Raw genomic sequence first — 24,002 nt, 5'->3', positions numbered from 1 at the left:
AGTTCTCTGTGCTGATCTTGTAACATTTCTGTAAATACATATTAATTTCTAAATAATTACATATATATGAAAGATGAATTTCTGAATGCCAAATTTTAGATTACATGCAATGCTCCAAACCTAAAGGAGTGCAGTTGCTATATAAGCGATTTTTTTAAAGTATAAAATATACTTTATATTTTATGTTGTGAAGGCATTATCACAACATAACAAAAACATCAAAGGGCAAGTCCCCCTTGAACAACACAGATCATCCCTTATCAGTCTAACCAACACTGTAATGTCTAGGTTTATCCTTCCTAGATCTTTTTCAATGCAGTTAGAACTATTTATATATACGTGTAGAAACAGTTTTATAAATAAACACAATTGACATACTTGCTCTGCAAGTTACTTTTGCCCCGCTTAAAATTGTGTCTTAAAGATTGTGCCACATCAGTACATTAAAAATGTACTGTACAGTACTTTAAAAATTTTTTTTGCTGTATATGGGTATATCAGAATTTATGTTAATTCTGTTACTACTGGACATTTAGGCTGTTCCTTTTTTCATTTTTCGAACAAATACTAACAATTCTGAATATAAATCCTTGTCATCCTTCAATGTGCATATGTGAGAATATTTCTGCCAGGTAAATAGGGAGAAAGTGCATTTTAAAAATGCTGTTAAATTAGCTTCTAAAATAAGTGCACCAAGTTGTATTCTCAAAAATACTATATTAGCCCCTCTTTAAAAATATCCCCAACAACAATGAGCAACACCAATCTCCTCACCTCCCTAAAAAACCCCCCACAGAACAAAACAAAAAAGTCTTTTGCAGAATGTGCAGAACACAATCTTATTTTTTACTTCTCCATTATAAGTGTAGTTAAGCATCTTTTCATATACATGTTAACTGTTTGTATTTTTTCTTCACTAAAATGCCTAATCAGTCTTTTTATTGGTTTGTAGGAGTTCTTTATATATTATAGATGCTAATTTGTTTATTTACTTATGGCAAGCATTTCCTCTGGTCTCTCCTTTAATTTGGCTTATAGTTCGTTTGTCACATAGAAGTTTCATATAAAAATGTAGTCAAATTTACAATATTTGCCTTAGAGGCTATATCAGTTTCCTAAGCCTGCTGTAACAAAGTACCATAAACCAGGGGGTGTAAAACAACAGAAATTTATTCTCTCTCAGTTCTGGAGGCTAAAAGTCTGAAATCAAGATATTGGCAGGGCCATGCTCTCTCTGAAGGTTCTAAGGGAATATCCTTCCTTTCCTCTTCCTAGTTTCTGGTGGTTGCTGGCAGTCCTAGGCATTCCTCAGTTTGCAGCTTCATCACTCCGATCTTTGCCTCTGTCATCACATGGCATCCTCCTTCCGTGTCTGTCTGTATCCAAATTTCCCTCTTATAAGAAACCAGTCATTGAATTAGGGCCCACCGTAATAGAGTATAACCTTATTCAACTTGATTACATCTGCAAAGACCTTACTTCCAAATAAGATCCCATTCACAGGTACCAGGGGTTAAGGACTTCAACATATGTTTTTTATTTTATTTTTTTTGGGGGGGGCACAATTCAACTTCAAACAGAGGCTTTGTTAAAGACTTTTACATTTATGTTCATGAGACATATTTGTCTATAATTTTCTGTTCTTGTAATGTCTTTGCCAATTTTGGCATCGGGATTCATCTATCTTTCTAAAGTAGGCTGGAATTGTTCCCTCCTCTGTTCTCAAAAAGAATATTAAATGTTTGATAGAACTCACCACTGAAGGAAAAATTTCCACCACTGTGGAAAAGTTTTGAATTAAAATTTCACTTTCTTTGACAATACAGAGCTATGATTTCCCCTCATTTGAAGTTACTGCTCCGAAATATCCAGTATTGCTATTAAGAAGTTAGCTATCTATTTAATTCTAGTACTCTTGTAGACAATTATTTTTTCTCTCCATGAAGTTTATCTCTGGAAATTTTAAGGGTTTTACAATTATAGAAAGACAATGTAAGTGTGGATCTATTTTCATTCATCCTATTTAACACTCAGTGGGCTCATATAATCTGTGGACTCTCATCCTTTGGGACTTCTTCCTTCTCTTTCTTCTGTTCCCTCGCTCAACTGTAAGACTGATATTGGAACTTCTACATCTAGCCTTCATTTCTCCTAAGTTTTCTTACATGTGTTTGTTCTACCTCTGTCTTTTTGCTCTGTAATCTAGAAGAATTGCATGGCTCTTTCTTTTAGATGAAAACTTTGTTCTTTGCTATTCAGCCTATTGCTGGAGTTTCTCGTTTTCTGGATCTCTAATGGATTTTTTTCTAGCAGTCTTTTGTTGTTCCCAGGATCCTCATTTACAACCTCATTTACCTTTTGAATAGTTATACTTCTTTAAACATCTTTTACTTTTTTCCATTAATTTTGTTTTCTCTGATGTTAATTCTTGTTTAGTGCCTATATGAGTTCCTATATCTCTTGTAATAAATTATCATAAACTTGGTGGCTTAACACAACAGAAATGTATTCTCTTATAGTTCTTACAGGAGGCTAGAAGTCTGATATCAGTATCACCAGAATGAAATCAAGTTTTGGCAGAGCCACGTTCTCTTCATAGGCTCTAGGGGAGGATCCATTCCTTGCCTCTTTTCACTTCTGGTGGCTGCCAGCATTCCTTAGTTTATAACTACATAGCTCCAATCTCTTGTCTCTGTGGTTACACTGGCTTCCCTTCTGTCTCTGTCAGATTTCCCTTTGCTTCCTACTTATAAGAATGCTTATGATTTAGGGTCCACCTGAACAATCCAGGCTAATCTCCCCATCTCAAAAATCCTTAATTTAATCACATCTGCACAGACCCTTTTTTCCATATAAAGTAACATTTATAGGTTCCAGGGATTAGGACCTGGTATCTTTGAGGGCCATTTTCATGGTGTTTATTTTCCTAAACTGTTCAATACTAATTATTTTTTGGGAGGCGTGGGGGGATATTCATCTGTCTTCAAATGCCTAATGGGCTTATCTAGGCCTACTGCAGTAATTATTCAAAGCAGGCAGCAGGTGGAGGGGTTTGCAAATATTTATTATTTTGGACATTCTTCTTGATTTCAGCAAAAATTTAGAGCTTTGTTTCCCTCCTTCCAGTAGTTCTACTTACTGTTCCTACTTGAGAGCAGACATTTCCATTGTCTACAATCTGGTACAATGGGGGAAAGATCATAAGGGTTAAACCACCTTGTTAGATCATTAATAATACCCAAAGAGGGGGCATCACAGTTAACCCAAGGCTCCTTTCTATTTTTAGTATCTGTTGACTCTAAGCTTGGAATATTCACAAGTTGCACCTACCTTTTCCAGTAGTCTTCTCATGACTGAGTTTAGCTTTGTTTCTTCCTTCAATCTCATCTCAACTGCCCTTTGTCTTTCACGGTTCCTTATCATTTTTGGCCCACAGAGAGAACTCTTTTTTCTTTCCAACATTTTTATAGGATTTTTAAACATCATTTTGGATTGTTTTCCTCCCAAGAGATTTGAGGAACACTTGTGAGGCTAGTGTGTGTTTGCCATTTGCACCCTTGGTTCAAATTCCAATCAATGTTTAAATCACATTTATGCCATTTCCTCATATGATTACCATCCTATCTTTATTTGTGCTTATCAAGTTGTATGGCTGAATGTTCCTTAAGTGGCTTATTTTAATAAGCAATTAGATGATACAAAGTTCTGAAAACTTAAATCACCCTCATCTTCTGAAGCCTTTTTATTACATATTATTATATATTATATAACAGGCCATTTTATTTCATTAAATGAGTCAGATGAATAAGCAAAAAGGAAATACATATAGTAATGGGATCAAGAAAACTCACTATGTGATTGAGGAAAGACTCTTACTTGTGACGAGTCAAAGATAGTATTCTAAATAGCTGCTCCTAAGATGAAAAAATAATATCCTACTTTTTTCCAAGATTAGTTAATGTCTGAAAAAATAATTTTCAAGTAGTTGTGCTATACCTAAGAACAAAAAGATTAAAGGTTTCTTACAGAACTAAATGCTTTAAGAAAAATAAACACTGCTGTGTACAATTCTATTTTTAGAATTAAGAAAATAGCATAAATTTAAGACTGGATCATTCTTAGGTTAACTACCACCACATGTGGCAGATGTTTGCTCTTAAACAGATTCCAGCTGAATATATAGGGAGTAATTCAAATTTAACATTTATAATTAAACTTGAACCTCATTCCAGATCTTCTCAAGTGGGCAGTTACAGACTAACTAAACTTTATTTAGAGGCATAAATGGAGTAGCAATTGATACCCTAAGGATATTAAAGAGTTAATGCAATTTTAGATGAATATTAAAAGCATCAGCACAGTAGTTAGTGTCCTTGAGTTCTATTACTATAATTTCATTTACTGGGGTGTCCTGGATCCCAGTTTCATTATATACAACATGAAACATTTGTACTAGATATCTCTAAGGTATTCCTCTCCAGTCTTCTTCATGCACATATAGATAATGGAAACATGTGAACATGTACTCAAAGAGGAGGTTACTCACGTCTGGAAGCTGGCTTAGATAATCTTGCTGCCCAGAGAGCTGTAGGATGTCTGGGTGCACCTGTACCCCATCTGTGGCATACACTTACATCTTGGCCCACAGTCTGGGGAGCTGTGACCTTGCTACTCAAATGGTGATCTGCAGACTAGTAGTGTTGGCACTTCTGGGAGCTTGTTAAAAATGCAGAATCCTGCACTCCACCCAGAACTACTAAATCAGAATCTGTATTTTAAAGATCCCTAGGTAATTCATGTGCACATTAAAGAAGTACTGCTCTAAGAAACTTTCAGCTCTAAAATTCAATGAACCTAAGATTTAATCTGTTTTATAGAAGTGTATTCTAGAGTATATTTCATAATCTTATTAAATTCCTTATTATAGCTAGAATAAAATAAAAAACATATTTGTACACAAATTTATTATTAATTTTTAAAAACTATCAAGTGTTTACTTTTAATTAGAAAAAGGGAAATATATATATTTACCTGCTTGTATACCTGTCGTAAGTACATGATCTCCTCCACAGTTCCCAAGGATATCAGCCTAAGCACTTTGACATCTCTGCATTGCCCAATCCTATATGCTCTGTAAAAACATTGAAAACAAAAGGCAACCAAGATCAAGTGAAACAACTTCGGGTTCAGGTGGTAACTTTTGGATATAAAAATGAAATATTGCTAAAATTTTAATTTCAAAAGAAATATCTTATGTTTAGATATGCTATATTATTTAATAATAATGTAAAAACAGAAATTCATATAAAAAGGCCAGTCATTGAGGAGGAAAGTATTATAGAAAAAATATACATATCAACTTCATTTCTGTTATAAACATCACCTTCTACTGTGTAAAAACTTTTCCTAAATTCAGATTTTTCTTTTATGGCAGTCTTAAGCTTATGAATGATTCCATATATATAAAACTCTCAAAAATGCAAACTAATCCACAGTGACAGAAAGCAGATCAGTGGTTGCTTGGGGAGGGCCTGGGAGGGGCAAGATGAATGGATTACAGAGTAGCACAAGGAAAATCTGGGGGGTGATGGATATGTTCACTCTCTTGATTGTGGTAATGGTTTCATGGTGTATACCTACAGCAAAACTTATCAGCTGTACACTTTAAATATGTGCAGTTTATTGTATGTTAATTATATCTCAACGAAACTGTTAAAAAAAACCTTGGAGGTAAAGCAGTAATCAACTGGCAAGCCTATGGAAGTGCAGATTTACAGCCTTCATCCACAGAGATTTCCAAGCAGTCTGTCTGACTGGATCACTCAGATGATTAGTATCCCAGGTGTTTTGATATGGACTGCAGTGCTAATTAAAACTCTAACCTGACTCACCACACTGATTAACTATAGGTCCAGTCCCTGTAGCTTCTCCCAGGTGGAGGTTTTATTGGATGTTTTGAATGAGGTCATCTGTTTCTAAATACCTGTTATAGTCATGGGGGATCAGGGGCAAAGCCATACTGCTTCATGCTTGAAAATGTTACAATTTGGGGGAAATTTAATTTTGACCTTATGAAGTCACACTGTGTTGTTATATTTGGTGCTCCTTCTGCCTCCTTCACCCATTCCTCCTCACAGAGAAGGGCTTTTACTAGAGGACATCTTGGTACTGAAAATCTTGCATTCCCAGAAAAGAATGGGGGCTCCTGTGACACAGCAAAGCCAGGGGTAAGTTACTGCAATTCTCACTTCCATCCTGCAGCCTGGATAGAGAGGGACTCATAATCCCTTTCTCTCCCACAATGGATTTGGGTCTAAAAAAAATAAATATGTATCTAAGGAAATGTCTTTTGGGTGTAAGGCAATTGTTTGCTGAATGGGATACATTCTGTCAGAATACATATTCTTGAATCTTTACAGACAAAAACCTTATGACATGTTACACTGGACCTATGCTTCATCATTTTCTAGGTCTATCAAGTATGGATATGTAAATGGTCTTTTATCATGAAAAGACAAGTGTTGAGAAACTGTTACACAGTGTGGAGGTCAGTACTTTCATTTCTCTTCTTTGCTCCTCCTGTCAGAGTAAATGGAAGGAGAGGAAGAGGAATTCTGTTCATTTAGTTTTACTGTCAACTAACTTTCACTGAAAGCCAAAGCACAGTGAACTGTGTTTCGAGGGAACACTGGGATAAATAAGACTTGATGGCCTAGATGAAAAAGAACAAAATTACAACAAATGTTGTTAAGACAAAAAGAAATGGATATTTTTCTGTGGTTTTCATTTGACTATTTTCCTGGGCAGTTGTCACTGGCAAGAGGCTGGTTAAAAGTGCAGGCTCTGCAAGTCAGACTGTATGGATTCAAATTTATTCTATCTTAAATTGATATCAACTTAATTTCAATTGCATTAAAAAATTTTCCTTTACAGCTTTGCTTTTATCTTATTGATGTTATAAATTATATCTTTATATGTCATGTATTCATTAGCAGATTTATAATTAGTTTTATGCACTTGTCTTTTAAATCCTATAGAAAACAAGGAGAAGAATTATAAGCCAAAATTATAATAATACTGGTTTTGATATTTGTTTATGTACTTACCTGTACTGGAGAACTTTATATTTTCCTATGACTTTGAGATACCATTAGAGTCCTTTCATTTGAAATTGAAACTCTCTCCTTAACATTTCTCCTTAGTATAGATCAACAGAACAGAATAGAGAGCCCAGAAATAAACCCAAGCACCTATGGTCAACTAATCTATGACAAAGAAGGCAAGAATATACAATGGAGAAAACAGTCTCTTCAATAAGTGGTTCTGGGAAAACTGGACAGCCACATGTAAAACAATGAGAATAGAACATTTACTCACCAACTACAAAAATAAACTCCAAATGGATTAAAGACCTAAATGTAAGAATTGAAACTATAAAACTCCTAGAAGAGAACATAGGACAATCTTTGACATAAATTTTAGCAACAGTTTTTGGATCAGTCTCCTAAGGCAAAAGAAACAACAGCAAAAATAAATAAATGGGACCTAAACAAACTTACAAGCTTTTGCACAGCAAAGGAAACCACTGACAAAACAATACAACCACCTAAAGAATGGGAGAAAATATTTGCAAATGATATGACCATCAAGGGGTTAATATCCAAAAAATATAAATAGCTCATACAACTCAATATCAAAAAAAAAAAAAAGTCAAAAAACCCAAACAATCCAATCAAAAAATGGGGCAGAAGAGCTAAAAAGATATTTTCCTAAGAAGACATATACACAGCTAACAGACACAGGAAAAGATGCTCAACATTGCTAATTTTTAGAGAAATGCAAATCAAAACGACAATGAGCTATCACCTCATACCTCTTAGAATAGCTATCATCACAAAGACCACAAATAACAAATGTTGGCAAGGATGTGGGGAAAAGGGAACACTTGTACACTGTTGGTGGGAATGTAAATTGGTACAGCCACTATGGAAAACAGTATGGAGGTTCCTCAAAAAACTAAAAATAGGGGCTTCCCTGGTGGCGCGGTGGTTGGGAGTCCGCCTGCCGATGCAGGGGAAACGGGTTCGTGCCCCAGTCCGGGAGGATCCCGCATGCCGCGGAGCGGCTGGGCCCATGAGCCGTGGCCGCTGGGCCTGCGCGTCCAGAGCCTGTGCTCCGCGGCGGGAGAGGCCGCGGCAGTGAGAGGCCCGCGTACCACAAAAAAAATAATAATAATAAAAAACTAAAAATAGAACTATGCTATAATCCAGCAATTCCACTTCTGTGTATATATCTGGAAAAAATGAAAACACTAATTTGAAAGATACATGCACTCCAATATCCAGAGAAGTATTAATTACAATAGCCAAGATATGTAAGCAATCCAGTGTCCATCAACATACAAATGGATAAAGGAGATGTGGTACATATATAGAATGGATTATTATTCAGCCATAAAAAAAAGAATGAAATTCTGCTAACTGCAGCATCATGGATGGACCTAGAGAATATTATGCTTACTGAATTAAGGTAGACAAATAAAGAAAAATACTATATGATATCAATTATATGTGAAACCTAAAAAATAAAACAAGTGAATGTATATAGAAAAACAGAAACAGAATTACAGATATAGAAAACAAACTCGTGCTTACCAGTGGGGAGAGGGAAGCAGGTGGGGATGAGATATGGGTATGGGATTAAGAGATGAAACTACCGTATATAAAATAGATTAGCAACAAGGAGATATTGTATAGCACAGGGAATTATAGCCATTATCTTGTAATAACTTTCAATGGAGTATAATCTGTAAAAATACTGAATTGCTATGCTGTACACCCAAAATATATTACTGTAAATCAACTATACTTCACTTAAAAAATACTATAATATGTCAGTTATATCGCAATAATTAAAAAATGCAGAAATACAACTTTAAAAATACACTAGAAGGAATTAACAGTTGATTATATGATACAGAGCAATGGATCAGTGAGCTGGCAGACACAGCAGTGGATATCACTGAAGGAATAGATAAAAGAAAAAAGAATAAAAAGAAAGGAGGACAGTTTGAGACTTCTGGGACTACATCAAGCATACTAGCATTCACATTATAGGGGTCCCAGAAGAAGAGTGAGAAAGGGGCAGAGACCATATTTGAAGACATAATAGCTGAAAACTTCCCTAACCTGGAAAAGGAAAGACATCCAGGTCCAGGAAGCACAAAACAGGATCACCCTAAACAGAAGCACACCAAGAAACATTGTAATTAAAACTGCAAAAATTAAAGATAAAGAGAGAATATTAAAAAGCAGCAAAAGGAAAAGCAACAAGTTACATACAAAGGCACTTCCATAATGCTATCAGCTGACTTTTCAGGAGAAACTCTGCAAGGCCAGAAGTGAGTGGCATGATATACTTAAAGTGATGAAAGGGAAAAACCTACAACCAAGAATACTCTATTTGGCAAGGCTTTCATATGGATTTGATGGAGAGATCAAAAGTTTTACAGACAAGCAAAAGCTAAGAGTTCTGCACCACCAAACCAGCTTCCAAGAAACGTTACAGGGACTTTTCTATGTGAAAAAGAAAAGGCTACATCTAGATATATAAAAATTATGAAAGGAAAAAATATCTCATTGGCAAAGGCAAATATACAGTAGCTGTAGTAAATCAACCATGTATAAAGCTAGTAGGAAGGTTTAAAGACAATAGTAAAATTGTGTATATCCATTATAAGTAGTTGAGGGCTACATAAATCAAAAAGATGTAAAATATGTCAAAAACAGCAAACATGGCGGGGGAGGAGAGTAAAAATGTAGGGTTCTTAAGTGTATGTGAACTTAAAAGATCAGCAATTTATGTTATCCTTTTGAAGAACTTTTGGTAGCCACAAACCAAAAATCTAAACACACACGAAAAAGAGAAAGGAATGCCAACACAGCACTAAAGATAGCCATCAAATCACAAGGAAGAGAAGAAAGACACAAAAATAATTACAAAAACAACCACCAAACAATTAACAAAACGGAAAGGAGAACATACCTATCAGTAATTACTTTAAAAATATATGGACTAAAAAAAACTATATATATATATATATATATATATATGGACTAGATGCTACAATCAAAAGACACAGAGTGGCTGATTGGATACAAAAACAAGACCCATCTATATGCTGCCTACAAGAGACTCACTCTTGAGCTAAAGACACACAGACTGAAAGTGAGGCAATGGGAAAAGGTATTCCTTGAAAATGGAAAGGAAAAGAAAACTGGGGTGGCAATACTTATATCAGAAAAAAATAGACTATAAAACAAAGACTGTAGTAAGAGACAAAGAAAGACATTACATAATGATCAAGGGATCAATTCAAGAAGAAGGTATAACACTTGTAAATGGATGTGCACCCAGCATAGGAGGACCTAAATACATAAAGCAAATTATTAACAGACATAAAGGGATAGACTGACAGTAATACAATAATAGTAGGGAAATTTAACACCCAACTGACATTACTGGACAGATCATCCAGACAGAATATCAATCAGGAAACACTGGCCTTAAATAACATATTATATCAGATGGACTTAACAGATAAACATAGAATATTCCATCCAAAAGCAGAAGAATGCACATTTTTTTTCAAGTTCACATGGAACACTGTCCAGGATAGACAATATGCTACGCAACAAAGAAGTCTTAGTAAATTTAAGATTGGAATCATATCAAGCATCTTTTCTGATACAACAATATGAGACTAGAAGTCAACTATTAAAAAAAAAAACCTGCAAAAACACAAACACATGTGTTTAAACAATACGCTACTAAACAACAAATGGATCACTGAAGAAATCAGAGAAGCAATAAAAATATACCTGGAGACAAATGAAAATGGAAACATAATGATCCAAAATCTATGGGACTGAGCAAGAGCAGTTTCAAGGCTTATAGCATTACAAGCCTACCTCAGGAAACAAGAAAAAACCCAAATCAACAACTTAAACTTACACCTAAAGGAACTAGAAAAAGAACAAACAAAACTGAAAGTTATGAAGGAAAGAAATAAAGATCAGAACAGAAATAAATGAGAGACTTAAACAAAAAAAGAAAAGGGCTTCCCTGGTGGCGCAGTGGTTGAGAGTCCGTCCGCCTGCCGATGCAGGGGACACAGGTTCGTGCCCCGGTCCAGGAAGATCCCACATGCCGCAGAGCGGCTGGGCCCGTGAGCCATGGCCGCGGGGCCTGAGCGTCCGGAGCCTGTGCTCCGCAATGCGAGAGGCCACAACAGTGAGAGGCCGCGTAAGGCAAAAAAAAAAAAAAAAAAGAAAAGATCAATGAAACTAAGAGTTGGTTCTTCAAAAGGATAACAAAGATTGATAAACCTTTAGCCAGACTCTTCAAGAAAAGACAGAAGACTTAAATCAATCAAATCAGAAATGAAAAAGAAGTTACAACTGATACCACAGAAATACAAAGGATCATAAAAGATTACTACAATTTTATGCCACTAAAGTGAACAACTTAGAAGAAATGAACAAATTCCTAGAAATGAATAATCTCCCAAGACTGAACCAGGAACAAATAGAAATTTTAAACAGACTAATTACCAGTAATAAAAGTGAATCAGTAATCACAAAACTACCAACAAAAAACAGTGTAGGACCAGACAGCTTCACAGTTGAATTCAACAAACATTTAGAGAAGAATTAACAATATCCTTCTCAAACCAAAAAACCAAACCAAACCAATTGCAAAAGCACACTTTCAGTTCATTCTATGAGGCCAGCATTGCCCTGATACCAAAACCATACAAAGATATCATAAAAAAAGAAAATTACAGGCTAATATCACTGATGAACATAGATGCAAAACTCCTCAACAAAATGTAGCAAACTGAATTCAACAGTACATTAAAAGGATCATACACACCAATCACAAGCAATGAAATTGAAACTGTGATAAAAAATATTCCAACAAAAAAAAGCCTAGGAACAGACAGCTTCACAGGCGAATTCTATCAAATATTTCGAGAAGAGAAGAGCTAACCCCTATCCTTCTCAAACTCTGCCAAAATATAGCAGAGGGAGGAACAGTCCCAAACTCATTCTACAAGGCCACCATCACCCTGATACCAAAACCAGACAAAGATGTCACAAGGAAGGAAAACTACAGGCCAATATCACTGATGAACACAGATGCAAAAATCCTCAACAAGATACTAGCAAACAGAATCCAGCAGCACATTAAAAGGATCATACACCATGATCAAGTGGGGTTTATCCCAGGAATGCAAGGATTGATCAATATATACAAATCAATCAATGTGATACAACATATTAACAAACTGAAGGATAAAGACCATATGATCATCCCAATAGAGGCAGAAAAAGCCTTTGACAAAATTCAACACCCATTTATGATAAAAACTCTCCAGAAAGTAGGCATAGAGGGAACTTACCTCAACATAATAAAGGCCGTATATGACAAACCCACAGCCAACATCGTTCTCAATGGTGAAAAACCGAAACCATTTCCACCAAGATCAGGAACAAGACAAGGTTGCCCACTCTCACCGCTATTAGTCAACATAGTTTTGGAAGTTTTAGCCACAGCAATCAGAGAAGAAAAAGAAATAAAAGGAATCCAAATTGGAAAAGGAGTAAAGCTGTCACTGTTTGCACTGTTGATACTATACATAGAGATACTATACATAGAGAATCCTAAAGATGCTACCAGAAAACTACTAGAGCTAATCAATGAATCTGGTAAAGTAGCAGGATACAAAATTAATGCACAGAAATCTCTTGTATTCCTATACACTAACGATGAAAAGTCTGGAAGAGAAATTAAGGAAACACTCCCATTTACCATTGCAACAAAAAGAATAAAATACCTAGGAATTAACATACCTAAGGAGACAAAAGACCTGTACAGAAAACTATAAGACACTGATGAAAGAAATTAAAGATGATATAAAGAGATGGAGAGATATATCATGTTCTTGGTGTGGAAGAATCAACATTGTGAAAATGACTATACTCCCCAAAGCAATCTACGGATTCAATGCAATCCCTATAAAACTACCAACAGGGCTTCCCTGGTGGCACAGTGGTTGAGAGTCCGCCTGCCGATGCAGGGGACACGGGTTCGTGCCCCGGTCCAGGAAGATCCCACATGCGGCGGAGCGGCTAGGCCCGTGAGCCATGGCCGCTGAGCCTGCGCGTCCGGAGCCTGTGCTCCGCAACGGGAGAGGCCACAACAGTGAGAGGCCCGTGTAAAAAAAAACTACCAACAGCATTTTTCACAGAACTAGAACAAAAATTTTCACAATGTGTATGGAAACACAAAAGACCCCAAATAGCCAAAGCAATCTTGAGAAAGAAAAATGGAGCTGGAGGAAACAGGCTCCCTGACTTCAGACTACACTACAAAGCTAAAGTGATCACAAGACAGTATGATACTGGCACAAAAACAGAAATATAGATCAATGAAACAGGATAGAAAGCCCAGAGAAAAACCCATGCACATACTGTCACTTTATCTTTGATAAAGGAGGCAACAATATACAATGGAGAAAAGGCAGCCTCTTCAATAAGTGGTGCTGGGAAAACTGGATAGCTACATGTAAGAGAATGAAATTACAACACTCCATAACACCATACAGAAAAGTAAACTCAAAATGGAATAAAGACCTAAATGTAAGGCCAGACACCATAAAACTCTTAGAGGAAAACATAGGCAGAACACTCTATGACATAAATCACAGCAAGATCCTTTTTGACCCACCTCCTAGAGAAATGGAAATAAAAACAAAAGTAAACAAATAGGACCTAATGAAACTCAAAAGCTTTTGCACAGCAAAAGAAACCATAAACAAGATGAAAGGACAACCCTGAGAATGGGAGAAAACATTTGCAAATGAAGCAGCTGACAAAGGATTAGTCTCCAAAATATAAAAGCAGCTCACACAGCTCCAATAACAAAAAAACAACAACCCTGTCCAAAAATGGGCAGAAGACCTAAATAGACATTTCTTCAAAGACATACAGATTGCCAACAAACATATGAAAGGATGCTCAACATCACTAATCATTAGAGAGAGCAAATCAAAACTACAATGAGGTATCACCTCACACCGGTCAGAATGGCCATCATGAAAAAATCTCCAACAATAAATGCTGGAGAGTGTGTGAAAAAAGGAACCCTGTTGCACTACTGGTGGGAATGTAAACTGATACAGCCACTATGGAGAACAGTATGGAGGTTCCTTAAGAAACTAAAAGTAGAACTACCATATGACCCAGCAATCCCACTACTGAGCATATACTCTGAGAAAACCATAATTCAAAAAACACATGTACCCCAATGTTCATTGCAGCACTATTTGCAATTGCCAGGACATGGAAGCAACCTAAGTGGCCACTGACAGATGAATGGATAGAGACGATGTGGCCCATATATACAATGGAATATTACTCAGCCATAAAATGAAACAAAAATGAGTTATTTGTAGTGAGGTGGATGGACCTAGAGTCTGTCATACAGAGTGAAGTAAATCAGAAAGAGAAAAACAAATAGTGTATGCTAACACATATGTATATGGAATCTAAAAAAAGAAAAATGATTCTGAATAACCTAGGGGCAAACATGAAAAAAGATGCAGACGTAGAGAATGGAATTGTGAACATGGTTAGGGGGAAGGGTAAGCTGGGAAGAAGTGAAAGAGTGGCACTGACATATATACACTACCAAATGTAAAACATAGCTAGTGGGAAGCAGCTGCACAGCACAGGGAGATCAGCTTGGTGCTTTGTGACCACCTAGAGGGTTGGGATAAGGAGGGTGGGAGGGAGATGCAATAGGGAGGGGATATGGGGATATATGTATACGTATAGCTGATTCATTTTGTTATAGAGCAGAAAGTAACACAACCTTGTAAAGCAATTATACTCCAATAAAGATTAAAAAAAAAAAAAGGAAAATGGAGAAAAAAAGTTAAAAAAAAAAAAGGATCATACACCATGATCAAGTAAGATTTATCCCTGGGACACAAGTATGGCTCAATCTCTACAAATCAATCAATGTGATATACCACGTTAACACATTAAAGAATAAAAATCATATTATCATCTCAATACATGTGGAAAACGCTTTTGAAAAAATTCGACATCAATTTATGATAAAAACTCTCAATAAAGTGAGTACAGAGGGAACATACCTCAACATAATAAAGGCCATATATGATAAGTCCACAGCTAACAACACACTGAATGGTGAAATATTGAGAGCATTTCTCTAAGATCAGGAACAAGAGAAGAATGCCCACTCTGGACACTTTTATTCAACATAGTATTAGAAGTCTTTGCAATTAGGCAAGAAAAAGAAATAAAAGTATCCAAATTAGAGAGGAAGAAGTAAAACTGTCAGTGTTTACAGGTGACATGACACTATACATAGAAAATTCTAATGATGCCAGCAAAAAAATACTAGAGCTCATCAATGAATTTGGTAAGGCTGCAGGATACAAAATTAATAAACAGAAATCTGCTGCATTTCTATATGCTAACAATGAACTATTAGAAAGAGAAATTAAGAACATAATCCCATTTACAATCACATCAAAAAGAATAAAATATCTAGAAATAAATTTAACTAAGGAGGTAAAAGAACTTTACTCAGAAAACTATAAGACACTGATGAATAGGACTGTATAAGAAAGCTGGGTTTCAATGCTTTATGATCTGGTCCAAACATCCACTGCAAGAACCTTTTGTCAGCCTCATTCCCCACTTATTTATAAAATTTATGAAATGATTCTTTCAGTTTTGATCAAGGAGCACATGTTATAGGTTAATCCCTCTTTATGTACAAGGTGTGGGAGAGGAATTTGTTTTAGAGTCAGCACATTAATTAATTTCCCATAAGGATGTACTTTAGTCTACTCCCATATCCTGAAGTTGCTGAACCCATGCTTGAATTTCTCTGTGCTCTCCTGTTGACTTGGGATTGTGGCTTTTCTCTGCTGGTTCCTTCATCATAAAAATTCTCCCACGAGTTTCTCAAAACTTCTGATCTACTAGTAGTGACCTTTCTACTTTCCTGCAGTACTGGGGATTTATTCTTTCTTCTAAATTAATCTTGTCACAATAATGGGATTTTGAGATGAATGGAAAATTAATGGCTATTATCAGCCTGCCATTTGGATTCAGAAGTTCAGGGTTATCTTAAATAGAAGTTTAAAATTTTTTTACAAGGTCTTCCCTATCTTCTAATGACAGTCACATTGTAAGCAACCTAAAAAATTCAGGAGCATTTTTAGATTAAAAGTATTTGCAGGTCACTTTAAATTTTGTCACCATTGTACCTGTCAATTGCTTGAAGATCATTGGCTGGATTCCATGTAGGATCAAATAATACCACCACATTGGCACCAACAAAATTGAGGCCTAGTCCACCAGCCCTGGAGTAAACAGAAGAGAGCACATTAAAACAGCAAAAATAAATTTTGCTCTCTAACTCAATTATGCCAGGTTTCTATAACCAAATCAACACAATATTACATTAACATTATAAAAGTAAGGTGATTAAAACACAAATATGCCACAAGTAAAACAGCTATGGAACAATTTTTTTTGTACCACTCTAGAATATCTCTAAGAAATTTGAGCATTAGAGACCATGTAAGTAGGTTGTGTTGGTTTTTACATTTTTCTGGATACTCAATTACTATTTTCGAAGATTTTCCTAACATAAGTTTTAAAAACTGCTAGTATACTCCAGCTAAATAAATATACACACTTAAAAAAATGTGCTTCTCCTTATTCCTCCCACTAAGTACAGCTAAAAACCCTGAGCATTATATATAAAATAAAACACAAGATTATGAAAGGTAGAGAGAACACAGATTGGCTAGAGACCACAAAACCTAAGGAATGACATGGCAGTGAGTTCCCTGGCTTTATTTTTGCCTAATATATCCCAGATTGGGTTCCGGAGAAGCCAGTGAACTGGAAATGCCAGCAGCCAACAGTCACAGACCAAAAAAGCCCCAAGAAAAGCCTTATTCCTTTAGCCAAAGAACCAGGAAAGATACAGGGTTTTAAGACAGAAAAATGTTAGATAATGAACAGCCTATTCTTTCTTGCAAACACCACAGAAAAAAAATCTGTGGATCCAACCCTAACCTGGTCAGCAAAGGCTAAGTGAGGAGACTAAATTCCACCTTTGACAGTAATGAGGTACCTCTCATTCTCACTCGGGTGGTGTCAGACAAGACTGATTGAGGAGCCGGAACTTTTCATTTCTGCCCAGCTATAACCACGCCCCTCTGTAGTGTGGGTGGAAGCCATGGAGAAATAGCAATGAAGTGCCTCAAACTCAGGGTGTCAACAGAGGCCAAGCAAGAGACACGGATTTCCAGCCCATGTGGCTGGCATGGTGTCTGGGTAAAACAGAAGTTTTAAATAAGATACAGAGTTTCATAACATAATACTCAAAGTGTCGAGCATACAATAAAAAATTACTAGTCTTACCAAGGTCTAGGAAAATCTCAATTTCTATAAGAAAAGACAATTAACATATGACAACACTGCAAAGAAGCAGATGTTGGAATTATCTGACAAGGATTTTAATGCAGCCACAATAAAAATGTTTCAAAAAACAATTACAAATATGCTTGAAACAATTTAAAAATAGAAAGTCTCAGCAAAGAAAGAGAGGATACCAAATGAAAATTTTAGAATTGAAAAATTACTGAATTACAAAACTTGCTGGATGGACTTGATAGTACAGTGGAGATGACAGATGATAGAATCAATAAACATAAGAGCAGTTCAATATTATTGATATTTACCCAATCTGAACAACAGAAAGAAAATATACTGAAAAAAAAATAACATTCTTAAAGGCCTGAGGGACAGTAACAGAAGAGCTAACACTTCTATCATTGTAGTCCTGAGAGAAAAGAGAGAATGAGACTGAAAAAATATTGAAAGAAATATAGCTGAAAACTTCCCAAATTTGGGAAAAGAGATAAACTTACAGAATGCAGAAAGTTGTATGAACTCCCAAAATGATAAACCCAAAGAAACCTATGCTAAAATACAGCATAATTAAACTTCTGCAAACAAAAGACAAAGAAAAACTCTTGAAAGCAGTCAGAGAGAAATGATACACAACTTTTAAGGAAACATCAAATGACAGTGGATTTCTCATTAGAAACCAAGGTGGCCAGGAGGAAACAGTACATTTTCAAGTGCTCAAAGAACTATCAACCCAGAATTCTATATCCAGCAAGAATATCCTTCAGGAATGAAAGGGGAATCATGACATTCTCAGATTAAGGAAAACTAAAAGAATCTGTCACCAACAGACTTAGAGGAAAGATAAAATAAAACAACTAAAAAGTCAACCAATTTTAGATTTTACCTAAATTTTAGATTTTACCTAAAAATAACTGTTATCTTCTTATAACAGTTATTTTTAGGTAAAATCTTCTCATGTTCTGAATTTTCTGGATCTAAACACTGTACATTTAATAATTATTTTATTATATAATAATGATAAAATTTTGTATTTTTTAAAGGGAAGGTAAAATTAAAATCCAATAATAAAATCATTTTCTTCATTTTCTTCGTTTTTCTAATCTTAACCTTCAAAGCATTCACTGAGGCTTTCTCTTGCTGATTTTCCCTTTTCAGATGCTTAGACCATCATGTAACTCACACTTAGATAATGCTTTACACTGATGCTAACCATCCAGGGAGGGAAAATGTTAATTATCTTCTCTTATACAGTTTCTATCAAAATAGAAAAAAATTAACGTTTATTGAGCATCTACTATATACCAGGAATGCTGCAAGATATTTTCATATATTCTACTCTTTCATCCTCAACACAGCTCTATGAGCTAACTATTATTCTCATTTTACAGATGAGAAAATTGAGAATCTGAAATACCGATTAACTTGCTCAAGGTCTCTGAGGTGGCCAGTGTCTGGATTCAAACCCAAGTATCCTGACTTGTTCAATATTCAATAGAAATTGAATTTTCTCCTTTGGAAAATTATTTATTAGAGGCAACAGCATAAAGATGTCACAGAGACTTGAACTCAAAGAAAGAAGTTAGGTGGGATAAAGAGGAAGTTTGGGAAAGGATTTTAAAAATGGGTAAATTACGGGAGTGGGTGGGATTTAGATACCCAACAAGTAGAAGAGAAGTTAGAAGTTTACCTGCCTACTATGGTGATGGGGAAAATTCTGAAGAAACAATTAGACTAGTTATGTGAAAAATCAACCAGTTACAATCAAAATAAAATTGGAAATCAAGAAGTATTTTCTAACACTTAACACCAAAAGTAAGTCTAGTCAACTGTTCAGTTAGCTTCTTGTCAGTAAGATATGCATGAATTTATTTCAGATGCCCTAAATGAGTCACAGGAAGGTCACCACTTGAGGTAACAATCTTCAAAGATATTCTGAAGTTACAACTTAAGACTGTCCGAGTTAAAGCAGAGGCAATGTTTCTTTTAAAGAAAAAAATAATCTCTAAACTCTATCTCTAGAGATGAGATGATTCTCTATTTGACAACAATACAACTCAGAATCATAAACTTTCAAACATGTCACTCCTCTCATATGGATAACAGCAAAGGCTTACTCCTTAAGCAATAAAATATTTAGACTATAGCCCTATTCAAGCTGAGGAATGGTATTAAGATAGATTGCTAATAAACATGCAGGCTATTCATTCCTTAGGTCTTCCACATTCTATTTTGTGTCAATAAATATGTAAAAAATTATATTTTAACCATATCTTAATATTCCACAAAAAATTCTGTCAATGAATTAAATTTTACTGTTATGTATTAACTAATATAAAAGGTCGAATGAAGGAGTCACTTGAACAAATACTTCTGAGAAACCTAAATATAAGTAAGAGATACCATGTTCGTAGATAGGAAGGTTCGATAGCATTAAAATGTCACTTTTCTCCAAAGTCATTTATAAATTCAGTGATTAAAATAAAAATCCCAACCCAAGGAAAAATGCCAGATAACCCTTCCTTAATTAACTGAATGATATGATTATGGAAAGCGAAGCTTTAAGGTGTTGACATTTCAGAATAAAGATAATTCAGAGAACAAGGGCTTAAAAAAAGAAAAGACAAAATCAGTTATTTAAAATAAAATAATAACATCGGAAAATGACATTTTTCAGAATATAGAGCAAAAAAGATAAAAATATGAAGTAAGAGTCCAAGTTCAGAGGTTTAATGAATCATTGTAAGGGAATTCCCTGGTGGTTCAGTGGTTAGGACTCCGAGGTTTCACAGCGAAGGGCCTGGGTTCAATCCCTGGTCGGGAAACTAAGATCCCACGAGCTGCATAGTGCAGCCGGAAAAAAAAAAAGAATCATTGTAGAAGCCCTAAAGTCAGATAACCTAGTGTCTGAGAGAAATACCAAAGGAAATGGAAGAGAAGCCATTGTCAAAGAAATAATCAAAGAGAATTTTCCAGAGTTGAAAAATACAAGCCCTCAGATTATGCCCAGCAAAATAAATGAACTAAAACCCCAGACCAAGACTCAAATATCACTGTGAAATTTCAGAATACAACAGATGAAGAGAAACTCTTGTGAGTTCACAAAGAGGAAGGAGAATCAGATTGACATTAGACAAAAATTCAGCAACACTAAATACCAGAAAACAATGTTGTAATACCACAAAGATCTGAGAGGAAATTATTTTCAATCTAGAATTCTACAGTTGGCCAAAGTAGCAAGTGACAGAGCACATAAAAGACATTTGCTGATATTCAAAGATAACATAAAATTTACTTTCTATATATTCTGGCGTACAAAGTTATTTGTTAAAATAGCTGACAGACGAGGGCTTCCCTGGTGGCGCAGTGGTTGAGAGTCCGCCTGCTGATGCAGGGGACACGGGTTCGTGCCCCGGTCCGGGAAGATCCCACATGCCGCGGAGCGGCTGGGCCCGTGAGCCATGGCTGCTGAGCCTGCGTGTCCGGAGCCTGTGCTCCGCAACGGGAGAGGCCACAACAGTGAGAGGCCTGAGCACCGCAAAAAAAAAAAAAAAGAAAGAAAGCTGACAGATGATATGGACAGGTGACAAAAGTAGAAGAAAGGGTGGATGTGTGCTAATGCTAATACCACACATTACAAGTACTTAAAAGATACTGTAGAAAGTTGCTGGACTAAAAATCAAAGATTGAAGTATATTATTTCAGGTTAAAAAAGTAATTTATAGACAAATAATAAAAATAAAAATAGTAAAGAGTGTGTGGAAAATGGGGAGGGAGGAGTGTAAGTAAACTAAATCCTCCTCTAACATAACAAAGAGTCCAAGCTGCTTAAAGCTGATAAACTAAAAGATAATGAAGAATTAGGATTCTGGCAAAAATGATGGACTGAACCAGTGTGAAACTCTTTTGTTTCAACACCTAGAAATTAAATATAAATTTTTGCAAAACAAGGAAAACAAAACAAAAACTGAGCATATGTCTTTTGAAAAACATAGCTAAAGAATGGATTTATTTTGTCTTGTAAGGTTCTTTATGTAACAAATGTAAGGACTTCGGTAACAAATCACTCTTTGAATTCAGTCATAGGGAAACAGGAATCCAAAACTTCTCTTGTCCTGCTTGGCATGCCTAACAAAGAAGTCAAAGTAAAATCACAGTAATGGAGAACTCTTTCAGCCAGTCTCCAAAGGATTTCCACAGAGGAAAGAAGCCCCACTGAAGATAAGCTCAAAATAAAAAATTACAAAATGTGTGAAGAAACCATCTACCATAAGCAAAAGCCAGAGGGAAGAACAAATAGAAGGATTAGCACCCCCCAAGCACAGGAGTTAATAGAGCAAAAATACCATTCAAAAAGATATTTTTAAAAATGACTAAAATTACTAAAGAAATAAAAGCTAGAAACCATAAAAAACAAAATATATGTAAAACTGATCAGCTAGATTTGAAACATATAAATAAGACTTTTTAAAAAATTGAATATATTCTTATGCTATACATTGCATCGCCATGACTTCTTTATTTTGTACCTTTCAAACCCTTTCACCTATCTCACCCCTTCCCCCCTGGCAACCACTAGCTTGTTCTCTGTATCTATGAGTCTGTTTCTGTTTTGCTATGTTTTTTTTGTTTTCTTTTGTTTTGTTTTTTAGATACCACGTATAAGTGAAATCATATGGTACTAGTCTTTCTCCATTTTATTTCACTTAGATTATACCTCCAGGTCCATCCATGTTGTCACAAACAGCAAGATTTCATTCTTTTTATGGCTAAGTAATATTCCATTGTGTATATATATGTCTGTGTGTGTGTGTAATCTTTATCCACTTCATTTATCAATGGACATTTAGGTTGCTTCCATATCTTAGCTATTCTAAATACTGCTGCAATGAACATTGAGATACATATATCTATTCAAATTAGTGTTTTGCATTTTCTTCAGATAAATGTCCAGAAGTGGAATTGCTAGATTGTATGATAGTTCTAGTTTTAATTTTTTGAGGAAACTCCATACTGGTTTCCATAGTAACTCTATCAGTTTACATTCCCACCAACAGTGCAAAATGGTTCCCTTCTCCACACATCCTCACCAACACTTGTTATTTCTTGTCTTTTTGATAACAGACATGACGTGATAATCTCTTTTTGATTTGATCTGCATTTCCCTGAAGATTAGTGATGTTAAGCACCTTTTCATGTGCCTGTTGGACATCTGTATGTCTTCTTTGAAAATATGTCTATTCAGGTCCTCCGCTGATTTCTTAATTGGATTGTTTTTTTGATACTGAGTTTTATAAGTTCCTTATATATTTTGAATATTAACCCCTTACTGAACATACCATTTACAGTTATCTTCTCCTATTCAGTAGGTTGCCTTTTCATTTCATTGATGGTTTCCTTCACTGTGCCAAAGCTCTTTAGTTTGATGTAGTCACATCTGTTTATTCTTGCTCTTGTTGTCCTTGCCCAGACAGATCCAAAAAATATTACTAAGATAGATGTCCAATAGTGTACTACTTATATTTTCTTCCAGGACTGTCATGGTTCCAGGTCTAACATTAAAAGTTTAATCCACTTTGAGCTTATTTTTGCATGTGGGGTTAGAAAACGGTCTACTTTCATTCTTTTACATGTATCTGTCCAATTTTCTCAGTATCTTTTTTGAGGAGACTGTCTGTTCCCCACTGTATACTCTTGGCTCCTTTGTCATAGATTAATTGACCATGTAAGTGTGGGTTTATTTCTGTGCTCTCTACTCTGTTCCATTGATCCATGTGTCTGGTTTTGTACCAGTACCATGTTGTTTGATTATTATAGCTTTGTATACCAGACATTTGATTTTGAAATCAGGAAGCATCATAACACCTCTAGCTTCGTTCTTCTTTCTCAAGCTGCTTTGACTATTTGGGATCTTTTGTGGTTCCATACAAATTTTAGGACTATCTGTTCTGTGAAAAATGCCATGGGTATTTTGATAGGGATTGTATTGAATATGAAGATTGCTTTGGGTTATATGGACATTTTAACAATGTTAATTCTTCCAATCCATTAACATGGCATATCTTTCCATTTATTTGTGTTGTCTTCAATTTCTTTCATATTTGTGTTATAGTTTTCAGTGTACATATCTTTCACCTCCCTAGTTAAAATTATTCCTAGTTATTATATTCTTTTTGACACAATTGTAAATAAAATTGTTTCCTTAATTTCTCTGATAGTTCGTTATTTAGTATAGTAATGCAACAGATTTCTGTATGTTAATTTTGTGTCCTGCAACTTTACTGAATTTATTTATTAGTTCTAATAGTTTTTTGGTAGTGTCTTTAGGGTTTTCTATATGTAGAATCATGACATCTGCAAATACTGACAATTTTGCTTCTTCTGTTCCAATTTGTATGCCTTTTAATCTTTCTTATCTGATTACTGTGGCTAGGAATCATTGTACCATGTCAAATA

At 35.4% G+C, this 24,002-nt stretch overlaps 1 protein-coding gene across 2 annotated transcripts in view; it reads right to left on the bottom strand.

Annotated features, from left to right (window-relative positions):
• ERCC6L2 (ERCC excision repair 6 like 2) overlaps positions 1-24,002 on the bottom strand; it is a 140,067-nt gene that overhangs the window by 46,629 nt on the left and 69,436 nt on the right. For both annotated transcript variants that reach the window (XM_007448290.1, XM_007448291.1), the window contains exons 12-13: positions 16,370-16,465; positions 5,032-5,131 (exon numbers count right to left, since the gene is read on the bottom strand). In XM_007448290.1, the coding sequence (XP_007448352.1) occupies positions 5,032-5,131; positions 16,370-16,465 (196 nt within the window). The remainder of the gene's footprint in view (positions 1-5,031; positions 5,132-16,369; positions 16,466-24,002) is intronic.

This window comes from Lipotes vexillifer, unplaced genomic scaffold (assembly GCF_000442215.2).
Source record: "Lipotes vexillifer unplaced genomic scaffold, Lipotes_vexillifer_v1.1 scaffold252, whole genome shotgun sequence".
Classification (NCBI taxonomy): domain Eukaryota; kingdom Metazoa; phylum Chordata; class Mammalia; order Artiodactyla; family Lipotidae; genus Lipotes; species Lipotes vexillifer.
This window is presented reverse-complemented; position numbering and strand designations above follow the sequence as displayed.